Below are 15443 nucleotides of genomic sequence, written 5' to 3' on the forward strand. Positions count from 1 at the left end.
GTCTGGCAAGACTACAGAGCAAATGGATTCAAGTGCACGTTTGCTCTAATCTGCTTCCAATGACCTTACTCTTTGTAGTAAAAGCGACACATTACATTTGGAGAACACTTTGTTTTCAAACTTGTGCATATGATATATATTTGTATATATTTATAATTTGATTTAAATCTTATCACAAACCAAGAAAGTAGGAAAGGAAGACTTTATTATCCTTATTTCACTTAAACATTAGACATTGTTGGATGATCTTTCGAAGGTTGCAAGATGACAGGAAATGATCTGGCTCCAAGCTCAGTGTGATTTCCCAGGAATCACCGTTTGCTGTAGTTTTGGTTTGTGTGTTTGCTTGTTTGCTTCCCCCATCCCCACCCGTGTATGTTTAGGTCACTTCTCTCAACCATGAGAATTCCCTCATTCCCACAATTCCCTTCCTGCCCCATGAAGTCTAACAAAAACAATTGAGAGAACTATGTCCCTACAATACTGCTTTTCCTTGTTGTGAAAGGGTTTGTTTTTAATGAACAATCGAGTATACTTTTTAAATGCCTCCAAAGTTTATTTGCATTTCTCGGGGGGTTCTGCTGGTTTTTATTCATGCAAATGATACCTGACTCCTAGAATAATATACTTTTCATTAAAGGAAGAATTTCTGAGAACTTAGGTAGCCTGGGGTTTTGATGAAAAACAGCTCAAAGTAGTAACTTGCATAAAAAGAAGAGTGAGGTCGTCCTGGGTTCAAGTACTACCTTTGGAGCCTCTGTCTACTTATTATTAATAGCAAGGATGAGGATAATAGTATCTGTCTTGCAGAGTTGTTACAAAAATTCAAAATAAGACTTGTGAAATGTCTTGTGCAGCTTCTAGCACATAGTTCTGGATTATATAACAATACCATTTCTATTCACTTTAGTACAAATCTTACTTTGGGAGATTTCCTTGATTTCTGAAAAGGTATCTTCAAAAAGAAAAAAAAGACATTGTTCTATACTTTGTGCGCGTGTGTGTGCATGTGCGCGCGCGTGTGTGTGTGCGTGTGTGCGTGTGCGCGTGTGTGCGCGTGCGTGCGTGTGCGTGTGTGTGCGTGTGTGTGTGCGCATGTGCGTGTGTGCGTGTGTGTGCGTGTGCGTGTGTGTGCATGTGTGTGCGTGTGCGTGTGTGCGTGTGCGCGCGTGTGTAGACAGAAATGTGTAGATCATTTGTTCATCTTTTTTCTGTCCCTTTTACACATGAGGCTGGATGAAAATTCATGGCCATTCAGTGTTTCCTATTGTGACACCTCTGACTAAAGAAGCACTTTCTAACCGCTTTGGTTGTGAGACAGAAGAGAGTAAGGATGAAATTACATTATTATTGTTAAATGTTTCAAGTGTGTGGTGGCTTTGGGAGACAAGAGGTAGGGGGTCAAAATTCTGGGCCTTTGTTGTTGTCATGGCGTCTGCCTCCCTCACCTACTATACACAGAGATCTAGACCTTTCTATGGTGATGGCATCAGCAGAGAAATATCCTGACAGAAAGAGAGGATGGTAAACAAAAGGGCTTCTTGACAGCTCAATAAATGCCTGCCAGGTGACTGAGCAGGAGAATCTGGTGGTTGGGACCAGCAGGAGATAGCCAAGCACCAGTTCAGTACCAAGGCTCAGACCCAGACACCGGGGGCCTCTGCCCGACCACCCTCCAGACCTCTTGGTGGTACCCGGAGGCCTGATGCCGAGCGCCCCTGAGCTGAGGGTGTGGAGAGCGCCTCAGGCTTTTGCTGGGAGCACTTTGTACTTTTTTCATCTCTGCTTGTTCTCTTCTTCATCGATTCCTTCCCTTCTTATCTTCCATTCTAACACTGTAAGATTCTTGTCGGTAGGAAGGATGCCTCACTTTCATCCCCCGATCTCCTCAATGCATGACTCTCTTCATCCCGTGCTCCGAACGAGGCTGCCGGATGAAACCAAAGATCCTGGAGAAGAAACTGGCTCCCGCCTGCACAGAGCCATTTCTCAGGGATTTTTCCAAAAAGCCTATGCAAGGTTGAATTTTTATGATCAATCACTATGTTGACAGGGTGTTTTGTTATTATCTTGTGACTTTCCTATTTAAAATAGGAAAATAATGTTTTGGCTTACATTGTCAAGAAGTGGTCCTTTGGGAACCTGATTTCATGGATTCTTTTCTATGCATAATGTGGCAATTGTTTATGTGTAAATGAGTTTTCTAAATTGCACTTGAAAGTGTTTCTGTCTGAAGTACAAAAGCATCCATCATGACATCTGATTTTCCCTAGTAGTTTGCTTCATAAACTTATTTTTCACAGACAATGCTTTTCTTTTTTTAGTATATTATAATCATGAGGTCCAAATTAATGAGATTTTCCTGTGGCTGCACATGTTAGGTTTGCGAAGGTTCTCTGCATGAAATCCCTCTCTCAGCTCCGCAGTCCTTCAACAGAATTGCTCAGTCAAGGCAAATCTTGTAATTTCTTACTTCGTTTTCCAAAATTGGTCCCCAAAGGATTAATAATTATTGAGATAAACACAACATGTTTTAAGAGGAAGAGAGAAGCAGGAAGAAAAAGAAGATAGTACCCTCCAGGAGCCCTAATTTCCAACTGAATTATCTCACCATCCCTCTGTCTCCTCATGTCCTAATCCTTGTCTGCCCTCCCACCCCAAAGTGTCCTCTTGAAAGATGCAGTCATGTGTAACAGCTCCAGTGCCACTTGCCCCACATCAGTGGGAAAAGAAATCACTCATGAAAAGGTCTCATTTTTCATCAGCTTTAAGAGAGTGGACTTGCTCACTCTCGGTGTGGATGTATCTCCAGGCTTCTAGCCATCGTTACTAGAGACAAGTAGATAAGAGGGTGTTGGAGGACAAGGGAAGAAGAGGAACTGGAAGCAGATGGCAGGGCAGTGTGCTAGGGTCCCAATAAACACACAGGACAACGCTGTATTTCATTTAGGTTGCATACATCCATAGAAATAAGGAAATTGTCACAAACATGGGCAGCAGCAGAGCTCTGTGGTCTGACGTGATGAGCAGCCCATCCTGCCAAAAAACTATTGGAATGAAAAAACAATTGAGCAATTTTTTTTTTGATAGAACTTAAAATTGGCTAAGCATCAGTCCTGCGACCTTTAATTAGGAAACAACCTTTATACAGCCGTGGGACCGTCCTAATAACTGTTAAGTGATTCTCTCTCTTTCCTCCCTTCCTTCCTTTTTGCTGTTCTTCCTTCCTTTTTTAAATTGCTTTTTTTTTTTTTAAATGGCTCAACCAATTTTAATGGCTCAAATCTTTAAGTTGATTTTCTCATGAGCCGCTTTCCTGTTTGAAAGTTCAAAACAAATCTTTGGCACCTAGCTGGGCACAATCAATCCGTCTGAGAAGTGGCTTGTCAGTAGTATCACAGCAATCGTAACCATACACAAAGTGTATAGAAATAATGTTTTAAAAATTCAAAATAGTCATTACCCAGCAGGGAGGAAGGAAGGAGAGTGCTAATGGAGGGACACGGATAGGGGACATTAATTAAATCTCTAGTGCCTTGTCATACGGTGGAAGCAGATACAGCAAAATGTTAAGATTTGATAAGATTGGGCAGAGGATATAAAGTTCTTTCAATTATTCTGTACAGCTTTTCAAATGTAACATACATAATTTGTCAAAAATAACAAAATCCCATTGGGCTGGTAAAAGATAAACTGAGGAATATTAAAATTTTAAGAGATTATTTGAGCAAACATCAATTCAAAGGGGGCAGTGCCAAACCGGAAGTGGTTAGGAGCGCTCCACCAACAGGAGCTCAGGGAGAGAGAAAAGGCAGACGCAAAGTAAGGAGATTATTGATTGGCTATTGTTTAAGACCTCCTTGGCTGTTTGTGATTGGTTGTCCTTTTCCATTTCATGACCTTGAGGAATTTACAGGCTTAGATTTTTGTTTGCTTATGGCACCTGCCATGGCCTCACACTAGGTCTAATGGCCTCCTTGTTTAATTAATTTAACATACCTCCCCAGGAATGTCTGTGCTTCCTTCTCACTACTTTTCTTCCTGTTTCACTTCCCTCTTTCACCTCACCACCACCAATGTGCCCATAAAATTCAGGTCCTGAAAAACATTTAAAACGTTCCTCCAATTTTGATCAATAAATAGTTCAATTAATGGCATATGCATATCTTAACTTACGGGATGAGTGACTTTCATAGGCCAGAAGGTAAAGGAGAATCCTAGAGATACAGCATCATACGTAGTGGTTAACAATTACTTGTAAAATAGCATCTCTCCCTAAGTCACTAAGATAAGAAGTGTAAATGGGAGGTAGTTCCTATCCTCAAGGATTTTGCAATTTAGGAAAGCATATGACACAGATACCAGAAACATTTGCAATGTTTATGGAGGTTAAAGAAGGCTACCGGTCTGGTAGTTTCAAGTCTGGATTATAAAACATCACAAAATCGTCGAGATGGGTATTGTCAACTCCACTGTTGTGAATTTATTCTATGGATATAATTGCACATGTGTGAAATGGTTTATACATAAGTTTTGTCTGTTAGAACAAAAGACTATAAATAACCTAAATATCCATCTTTCTGGGTCTAGTTAAGTAAATCAGGGTACATCCATGCAATGGAATACTATGTAATCAATAGAATACAACAGCCCAGATACCATATTGTGAACAGAACCCCAAGAAACGCTGTGAAGTGAAATAAAGTAAGACAAGAAAACAACAATAAACCAAAGTACAAAATAAAATTCTATAATTTGTGTGAAGAAATAAAAGATTTTATGTATGTACGTATGTATATGCATAGAATATCTCTGTAATGATACAAAAAAGAACTGAAAATAAGAGGAAGAAAACCGGGTAGTGGAAACTGTGCACCCTTTTATATCTTTTATATTTTATTCTGTGAGCATATATTACATGATCATGAAATAAAATTTCATAAAAATACTAAGATGTCAAAACGAAATTGGAAATAATAGGAGAAAAGAGAATAGGAGAAAAAGAATTTAAAATCAAGTCAAACCTTTTTTTGTCTTCTTTTTTGGCGATGTATTTATAGAATTTCTAAAGTCTTAAAAAAAAAAATCTCCTGTATTTATAAAAGGGGTGGGTGGATAGAATGTTTGGAGGGTATAAGAGAAGCTGACACACAGTTCAGAGTGTTCTGGAGAGTTCTGGCCATGGTCATCATGTGAGGTGCCAAGGCCGAGTATCCTTTTATTGGAGGAATTCGACATTTTTCCACATCCTCCCCAGCAGACTGAGTACTTGGAGGGCAGAGACTAGATTGCTGGATCTTTATTTAGATCCTTCTTGCTCGCTGGGGGAACCTGGCTCACAGTGAGTGAGGTATATATACAGAGGATGCCAAAACAATGTATACACATTTTAAGAAAGAAAAACTGTGTTACAATCGTAATACTCAATATATACCCATAACAAAAGATGAATACAAGTCACGTTTGACTTCTGCAATTACAAGAGGTGCTCAAAGTGGTGACCATCAGCGTCCAGACACTTCTGATTGCGGCAAACTGCTTACTGCTTGAGCAACGTAAACCAAAGTGTCCACTTGTATACATTTTGTTGGCACCTCCGCTACATTTGGTCTGAATTGAATGCCTGGCTGATTGAGGTGGGGACTGGGGTGCTTAGTGGATGCAGTGCTAAGAGAAGGCATAAAGTTGCCATGTATTTACATTTCAAGGGCACAAGTTATTGCATTTTTCCATTACCATTTTCTGGTGATATACCAGCTTTAAAACATAAACAAGAATTATTTCTAGATAGCAGTGTCATTGTTTACATGCAAATAGCCTGCTTAAGTGGCTTTAAATGCAGGAGAATAGCCCACTTTTTCAATAGACTGAACACTCCTGTTGTGTTTGCGTTATATATTTGTGATCCCAGATAGATTTAATAATCCTTTTTTTTTTTTTTTTTTTTTTTTACTGCAGTGGTAACTTAAGCCAAGTCACCTTCTACATTTTTACAAGATGGAATTTTGAATATCAAAATGTGTTAGGATTTATAGTATTTATTTCCCTCTCAGGGGAGCTGTGAAAGAGAAGTTTTTGTTTCTAACAGTATAACTCCAGGAAAATATTGCAGTTTCCCATTTTCATATCTCATTACGAGGCATATATTCACATACCTACATATTAATATTTATATATGCAAATGTCTCCAATCTGATTATTGCAGTCTTTGCATTATAGAGTACGGGAGATGCTATCTTGTGTAAAGCTCATATCTCAGCATGTATTATTTTTCTAACCATTGTACTGAATTCCTATTGTACTGAATTAAAATGTGACTATGAAAGTCTGCAAACGGGTGGGTTGGTAGCAGGCTATGGAGAGAATCTCCTTTTCACTTTGAAACCTCCTCTGGGACCTTCTCTTTTCCTGAAGTGCATCTTTTGAAATTTTAAAATGCAAAAATTAAAAGGAAAAAGCTCAGTGAAAATGAGTTATTACTTAACAAAAACTGGATAACTGATTTGTTTAAATGCGCATATGGAAATGGCCATTGGGAATGAGACAGTCTCCTGTGTTCTAATATGAACATGTTTTCGCTCTCACCACCTTAATGTTGGTGCCATTTTCGGTCCTGGTGGTTTCACATTAACCCAATCTGTCCAGTGCATAGACCCTCTTTTATTTCCTACAAGGAAGAGAAAAATGGTGCTCACAACAGTTGCAGGGAGGGCAACGCAGCCTCCAGTCCTTGCTTAGGCGTTCGTATCTTATGATCTAGCATTCCTGAGATACTTTTTCAGTTCAAGACTCTTCTTGTGAGGTTCTATTCCTCAGCCTTTAAAAACTCACAGTACTTCCTGGTCAACACAGCCATCTCACAGTTTCTTGTCATGTTATTTAAAATGTCAAAACAAATGGAACCAATATTGTGCTTAAAATCACATGAAACACATTATAATATCGAGGATGCTTTTTTTTTTTTTTTTTTTTTTTTTAACCACACATACACCATCGCTCTGGAAATTTTGATCCCTTGGGGAAGGAGAATGAAAAGGATGAAAAATCCCCTCCACTGAGAGTTTCTGTCTTGGCACTAATAATAGGATTTACTCCACCGGAAAGATCAGACATCCTTGGCCCTCTTCGTGGCAATGCAGCCAGGATCTGGCTCCTCAGGGAATGGGGTTAGACGGGTGGAGTAAGCTCAGGATTGGCCCCTTCTCTTACTGACCAGGCATCTTTGGTTTTGTTCAGAGCATCGTGTGCACTGGACGGCGTCAGTGGCACCCAGACCCCTTCCTGATCCACTGCATCCAGTCGTGTGAGGTAAGCCACCCCTTCTTCCCACACGTCTCTGGTCTGCTTAACTCACAGGGACTTGAGTCTTCCTAATTCAAGATACTCCCCTTTCTTCACTCTTATGCCTATTGTTTAATTTCTTAAATTTGGCTCCATCAGCCCACAATTACAGGTATTAGGATTTTTTATTTTGGCTTTTTTTTTAGCAAAATTCCAGGGTTTCATTTTAAATGACATAATGCAAAATCAGTTGAAAGCAAATCAGAATGATTTGTGGTTTGGGGATCCCTCACTGGGCCTTGCTTGAGCTTAGTTCAATGAAGGTTTCGCAGACCCCTGACCCACCGACGGGTTGATTTGGCCAACAACAGTGTCTTAAAACCAATTTTGTTTTGGTTGCCAACACTTAAAAATTGGGATTTTTTCCCCCTAACATTGATATGTGTATATAAAGAACATTTCACACACGCACTCCAAATGTAAATAAATATAAAACACTTTATGAAATGATTTTTTCTCTTGAAAAACAAGACGACCTGGCAACCATGGCAACAGCTAGCTGAAGCTGGGTAGCAGCTACAATCCCAGAAGGGCGGCTGCTCTTCCGGTGAATGTGGTCGTCACCTCTCCCTGTGGCTTCCCACCCAGTGAGCTGCCCTCATGTACGTCCGCGACCCGGGTCATGTAGGCATCTGTCTTCGGCCTGTGAGGGAGATCTGTAATCCACTGTTGAGTAACCCAACGTAGACCTTTTCTACCTCTAGGAATCCCTGCCTACTTCCTCCCAGGTGGACTTCCTGCGAGGGAGGAGTCAGGGGGCTATGAATTCCTTAGCTAGAGTAACAGGATTATTATTGCCAGGAAGGGTCATGAATGGGACAGAGCCACGATGATGGAGGATAACCAAGGATCACACACGCACCATTTAAGCCTTCTCACCTTGGGAATAACCAGTGACAGATACAAAGACTCTAGTCTCAGTCACAACAGGTTTTGTTGTCCACTTCTCTCACTGGAAGTCATTAAGCCACTTGGGGTCGCTCTGGCTGCTGCTTGTGTGCTAGAGAGAGCCCTCTAGCTGCCATTCATTTCTAACGCCTCCCCCCTAACCCACACCCCCCTACACACCAGCCCCCATGCATGTTAGTCCCTCCATTCTTCTGCATCTCTGTTTCTCTTGCTCTAATACTAGGAAACTGAGATCTACATGATGCAAAGAAGGGGAAAGTGTGAGACCTGAGACAAAGGGAAAACTGGGTAGGGAAAGGAGAACAATAAAATAGCACTCTGGGAATGTATCGGGAAACATGCTAGCATGGAGTGTGCTTTGTTACGGGGTGGGCCAACAAAACAGCTCGTCTTCTGCCATCATTAGAAAAACAGATGACCCTGGGGAGAGGAGGAGGGGGAGTGACTCATCCCCTGGGCAGGGGGTAAGAAGAGGGAAGAGGAGGCCAGGGAAGGAGGGAGATAAACAGAGAAAGGACTAGGGGACTGGGAAGAGATCAGAAGGATCCTGAGAATTCCCTTCTGCTGCTTCAATGCGTGATGGAAAGAGGGAGGGTAGATGACAGGGTTTGGAGCTGGCTTCCGGGTTTCCCGGAAGGTTAAACACAGACCTATCCCTGTTTCTCTTCCCTGCCTCGCTGCACCCCAGCACACTCTCTGGACCCCTATTCCAGAGCTTCCTAGGCTTCTGTCCCTTTGTCGATGTGACCAGAAACAAAACTCCATTCCTTTGTGTGGCTCCCCTGCCAAACTGTTACCATGCACCCCTGAGCTTTGACCACCTGACTGCTGTTGGTACCCTTCAGGGGTTCTCAAAGCATGGCCTCTGGACCAGCACGATTAGCATCACGGGGGAACCTGTTAGAAATGCACGTCCTCAGGCCCCACCTCAGACCCACTGAGTCACAGACTCTGGGTGTGGGACCAGCATTCTGGGTTTTCACAAAACCTCTGAGTGATTCTGAAGACCGCTAGAGTTTGAGAACCACCCCCTGAGTCACTATGGGAGCAGATAAGGTTGTGGATCCCTAATTTGAAGCTGTCTTTGTCCAGGAGTAATTCTCACCAACATTGTTTACATTCTGATTTTTCTACAATATTCCCTGGGATTCTCTGGGTAGGACAAGGTGTGAAAGAACACGATTCTGCTTCTGGTCTCCCAGGAAAGTCTAGGAGGAGAAAAAAGGCACTTAGAGGAATGGGAGAAAGAGGCCCAGCAAAAGGAGAGGAAAGGGAAGGAAAGGGAAATACACGGGAGAAGGAAAAGCAACTCAGGAAATAGGTGGTAAATGCGTAGAGGAGGGCGGAGATGAGAAAGAAAGGGCGAGAGAGGCTGAACCTGGCATGTTCTGGGGGCAACTTGGCCAACACTTAATTCTTTACTGGAAAAAGTTTGCTAAATATATTCGGGGGAACTGAAGAGTGTCCAAGACACACGGAGGGAAGACAGACCCAGAGGCGAGATAAACCCAAGAGGGCTGGGTGGAGGAGAGGACATTTCAAAAAGGGGTAGCACAGAAATCCAAGCTCAAATTATACACTTTGTTCCCCAGTATCTAAAAAGGTTTTCTCTTGTTTGCTTTCCAATACTGAATATAATTCTAAGGTGTGTCCTTTAGACCTTGAGCCTTATAAGAGTAGAGTCCCTCCTTTATTTCTGTCAATGAGCCCAAGGCAATGACCTCACTACCTCAGCCCGGCTCTCTGCCATGTCACTTCTGTGCCTTTGTTTGTGTCATATCCCTCTGCCACAGAGATTCTGCTGTCAGTTCTCCACTGTTCTGTGTCTCTCAGATTCCTTAAATGACAGCGCTAGGGTTTTCTCTAAAAAATCTGTGTGAAGTAATGCCATCTTCTCATTGTCACTTATGTCCCCATTGTCTCAGCAAAAACATGTGTGCACTACATATGTAGAATCCAAACTTGTTCATACGTTAAACCCTATTTTTCTAGTTGTTTCTCGTGTTTGGCTTTCTTCATCTGAACACTCCTTGTGCTTTCTGTTTCTTGTGTGCATTGCACATGGGCAAGGTGGGCAACTTGGTTGGTGGAAAGGTTTTGGAGTCGAACAAATGGGGATTCAAGTCCTGGGTCAGCTGAGCGGTGTGAGCCTCTGTGTCTTAATCTGTTTTGGGAAGTGGGGGCAACAGAACAATTTGAAGGAGCTGTGATGTGGAATTCATGTGCTGATGTACAAAAGCCTTTAAGTGTCATGCATGTGTGGTCCACAATAGATTCGTATAAAGCATCTCCTTAGGAACTATTCGTCACTTCGTGAATGCGTATTGAATAAGGATAGCAGAGGGCAGGGCTGCTGGTGTGGCCTTATCATGATCACGGCAAACTCCGAGGATGGGAAAAAAGAAAGGGAATCAGGCCATTCCCATGGAGACCCACTAAGAGCTGTAATTCACAGATCACTTGGAGACAGCTGCCGTATCCAGTCACCAGGTCATTCAGTTACCGGATTATTTTATGAGTAGCTCTACTGATTCCTACTGTTGGTGTCCTTACTTTGGGCTTCACCATTTCTCACCTGGGCCATTTCATTGGTTTCATAATTCTCTACACGTCCAGACTTGTGCCCATTACAATTATAGACCAGCGTACAAGTAGTCTATGGTAACTGTGTAGAAAACAAATATTTATTCTGCCAAATGCTTGTCCAATAAAGTGTTTTCCTAGTGTTTCATACTCTTTTCCTAGTATGGGGAGAGAAAGAGAGAGGGAGAAAGGGAGGGAGGAAGAAAGACAAAGAGATTTCTTGAGACTTCCTGGACAGGACAAAAGTCTCCTTTTGCGGGGTAATAATTAAAGGGAGTGTTCACTCCATCCATGAACCCTATGATGGTATCAGATCGTGTAAGTGTTATCTTCTCTCTGTCTTTTTTCTTCTTTCCTGGCTTTCTTTTTCAGAAGGTCACATTTATGAATTCTGCCCAAGTCCACAGTCCCAGGTTCCACTTAAACTAAGAACAGCTTGTCCTTTGGAGAATGCAACTGAGAATGAAAACCAAACTCACAGCCTTCTTTTGGCTAGAAACGATTAAGTAATTCCCTTCCTGCGGGAAGATAAAAATCGAGTGCCCATTGACCTATAGTTTGGCTCCGCGTTTTCTATGAGCGTGTATTTCTTGCAAGGCCATCCTCTTCTTCCCAGCAGCCTCCATTTCGGATTACAGTTTCTGATTCTCTCTTCAACCTTTTGTTGGTTCTTGTAAAGTTGTGCCCTTTCTCAAAAAAAAAAAAAAAAAGAGCTGCAGACGAGGACAGAGTCAGAATGATGTCAGAAGAACTAGGGTCAAATGTTGATTCTACACTTGTTAGCTGTATGTAGTATCTGTCTGGCTTTGTTTCTGAATTCCTGAGAGAACCAAGTGAAATACCTGAGGTTAAGGTATTATGTAAATTGCCAAATACTACAGCATATGAGTAGTGATATTGCCTAAGGAACAATATACATAACTGTGTGGCGTCAGGGTCTTATTGAAACAACATACTAAGAATCAAGAAACAGTCCACTTACACCCAGTTTATATCTTTATGACTATTTATTGCTTACTGCTGGTAGCTGTGGTTAATTAATGTTATTGAGGCCTCCAATAAAACTTGGAAAGCCTTTTACAATTTGGGGGAAATTCCAAAGTCTCTCTGAGCATTAGCTGTCATTCCTCCTATAAATTATTATATACACTATTGTAAATGTGTGTCATCTCACTTGTCACATTATTTCAAGACCGAGAGGTCCATCCTTCCGACAGTCTGCAAGCTCCTGAATGGTAGGACATATGTCTTGTTCACTTTGGTGTCCCTTTGAGGAACTGAGGCCTAATTCTTCAGTGACAACTGCTTCAAGCCCCATAAAGGTAGGGACAGAGAATTGAAGGTGGAACTTTGACTTTGAGAGTCTTAAATTGGTAAAGATTGGATTCGTCTTCTGGAAAGCAGCGTGAAAACTAAAGGTAGAATGTAAGGTAGGAAAGAAATGGAAGACGTAGAGAATAAAATCCCTGTTGGGTGTAGAATCAGAGGGCCGTGCTAAGGACATGTGAGGAAGGCATGAGTCGCAAAAGGAAAGCTGTCTGGGGTCTGGAGGCAGACGTGAACCTCTCACTTCCACCCCTTACTCCATATTTCCTTGGGCAAGTCAGTTAACCTCTCTGAATTTAAGTTTCCTCAGATTTAAAGTTAGATGGATGAAATATATCTTTTAAACTTGTTGTCAAATACCAGGTTCAGAAAACTATGAAGCCACAGCCACGGGGTTGGGGTTTGGGGCCTTGGTCAAGTGTGGGTCATGCTCATTTTTCAGGGGTAACAGCAAACCTGCTCTCATTTCTGGGGAGTTTTGCCTTCTCCATAGACTTTGACTTTGATTATACCTGTGTGTCTTTCTCCGAAAGGGCCACTGTTCAGATCTGGGGCCTTCTTGGTTAGCCTTGATTTCTTACTGTCTGGATGGGTTGCATTTGGGAAACCTAACTTGGCATCAGTCTAAGACCAGTTCTGCTTTTGGTTTTACTACTTCGAAGCCTACTGGCAATAGTTGTTGTCAAGAGAAAATTCAGACTAAGATTGGACAGATATGAGAGTCAGAGCCTGACAAAAGTTTTGCAAGTACCTATTGTGTGAATGTTCGAGAAGCACTGGTTGAGTGTCTGATAAACATTAATGGAATTTTCATTTCTCAGTAATGCGGAGTGACTTCTGTTGTTCGAAGCAAAAGGAATGCTTGTTTTTTTTCCCATTATTTTGCCTCAATAAGCAATGCATATATATGTGCACACACATTGAGAGACTGGAGACCAAGATGACCTGGAGGAGGGTTTGCTAAGAGATTGCTTACTAAGACTCTTTGGAGCCCCGAGTCAATCATTTGGATGTTTTTGCAGGGATGAGGGGCTTACAGAAGACTGGAAGAAAAGCCAGAGTATATACCATTTCAAAAGAAAAGGGGCTGATCAATAAAGGCTATCTGCCTGCAAGTTTGGTTTTTCTGCTAGAGAGCTCTAGGGCAAATTTCTGCAAGTCCAAGTCCTATATTTATAAAGAACATGCATTCATTTACCAGCATCATGTTCATTGACAGAAGGATTGGCCAAAGATATGAAGGAGAAATCGCTTCTTAGATTTAGCGGATGTGTCATTCTACCGTGTTTCCTCGAAAATAAGACCTAACCGGACCATCAGCTCCAAAGCGTCTTTTGAAGCAAAAATTAATATAAGACTTGGTCTTATTTTAATATATACAATATAATATATATTATATATAATATGATTATAATATAATTATATAATTATATGAGATAATTGTATAATATAATATAATATAATATAATATAATATAATATAATATAATATAATATAATGTAATTAATGTAATGTAATACCGGATCTTACATTAATTTTCACTCCAAAAGACGTATTAGAGCCAATGGTTGGCGAGGTCTTATTTCCGGGGCAACACGGTAGTCCCAATGGATATGCTCCTAATTTAAGAAGGCAAATGAGGAACTGACCATGTGGCGATCAGCACTGGGGTTTGTGCTGACCTAGGAGACCCATCCACTGGGAGGTCTTGTCCTGGCCACACTTGTCTTTACTCATTTCACACTAGCAATAGGCTCGGCTGGTAGGCTATTGTTTTTGTTTGTTTGTTTGTTTGTTAAGTGTGCTGAAGAATTACATGGGGTACTTGTTTTTAAAATGTAGAGTCTTAGATTCTGTCCCTCCCTCCCATCTCTTACATATCAAGTCTGGTGTAACATCCAAGAATTCACTTTTTTAACAGATATCCCAAGTGCTCCTCACCTGCACTTGGAGAAACACTGGGCAGAGATGAACTAATAACTCACAGATGATTCTAAACACAGCTCGCATCTTGGGGGGAAAAGGATTCACCTTCCAATAGTTCCTCAATAAATAAAGAAACCAACCTGAAGTAGAATAAAGTTCCGAAAGGTCAAGAATAGAGATAAAACATCTGGTGGTCAGTGGTAAAACTGAAATTCTTATAAGCCAGAAAAAATTGGTTAGTTTTAAAATTATAGTTAATTTTTTTTTTAATTATGGCTTATCAGTAAACAGCAACATGGCTGTTCGTAAAACAAGCTACAGTTAAGTTTAAGTGGGACCAACAGAAAGTGGAAGTATTTCATTGACTTGTCATTTTTGTCACAACTGAGCTGATCCTATTTTCTCATTAGGTCTCGCTTTCATAGCCATTAGAAAATACAGAACATTTGAAGGTAACAAAAATAATATCAAAAGCTTGATAGTAATACATTTGGGGGAAAAAAATCAAAAGAACTGGAATTTTTTAAGCCTAAGAAAAGGATAAAGATTAAATAGTAAAATTTTCTTGTATTAACTATTTTACTTGGAAAATAGTCAACAGTCACCATCCTTCAATAAGAACAGAACACAAAATACTGGGCTTAAAAAAGTCAATGGACTGTTTAAAGGAAATCTGTGTGAGAATATCCTGAAAGCATTAGACTATATACAGAGTTTTAAAGGGAAGTGTTGAAGGCATATTAGTCTTTGGAGCATTTTAAAGGAATATGTATTGTCCTCTCTCTGACATGGTTGGACATTTTCTGCTGTCTCAAACACAGAAGATCGTTTGGTATTCTCTTTCCCTGTAAATCCAGGGTGCCATGGATTTAAATGTAAATATATTATGCTTTCTTAAAGCAACCAGTAGATATTTTTATGTATCATTACCATTAGAATTCCGGCCTTATAAGGGGGGAATTTGCATAGGAGGGAATTGTGAGTGGAAAGACCAGGTGAGGAGCCCTTGGGGACAGATTGAACTTAGTAAGAGGGACTGTGTTTACTTAAACATAGGCGGGCGGTTGTATTGTCTTTAAGCATTTAGTAGTTGATACCAACAACGCCTCCATCACTAATTCATTCCATCTGCTACCGCCATTCCTTGGATTCTTTCTTCTGTGTTGTTTTGGACCTCTCCCTCTTATTATTTCTATTCCAGATGGTAGCCCTGTTAGCTACGTCTGGGACACGTGCTTCTCGATCACTCATGGGCATGGCCTGGGTTTCCTGCTGGAACTCTTCGGGAGGCAGGGGCCACTCTGTAATTCATGAGGTGGAAATTATGGCATGAAAATCGAGTTCTTATTTTCCTTGTT

At 41.1% G+C, this 15443-nt stretch overlaps 1 protein-coding gene across 1 annotated transcript in view; it reads left to right on the top strand.

The window, feature by feature from the left end:
• Window positions 1–15443, top strand: part of PAPPA2 (pappalysin 2) — a 219805-nt gene that overhangs the window by 175577 nt on the left and 28785 nt on the right. The window contains exon 21 of the mRNA XM_074322117.2: window positions 7237–7308. Within this exon, the coding sequence (XP_074178218.2) occupies window positions 7237–7308 (72 nt within the window). The remainder of the gene's footprint in view (window positions 1–7236; window positions 7309–15443) is intronic.

The sequence above is a fragment of the Rhinolophus sinicus genome, chromosome 11, assembly GCF_057876585.1.
Source record: "Rhinolophus sinicus isolate RSI-liver-muscle chromosome 11, RSI-T2T, whole genome shotgun sequence".
NCBI classification, from domain to species: domain Eukaryota; kingdom Metazoa; phylum Chordata; class Mammalia; order Chiroptera; family Rhinolophidae; genus Rhinolophus; species Rhinolophus sinicus.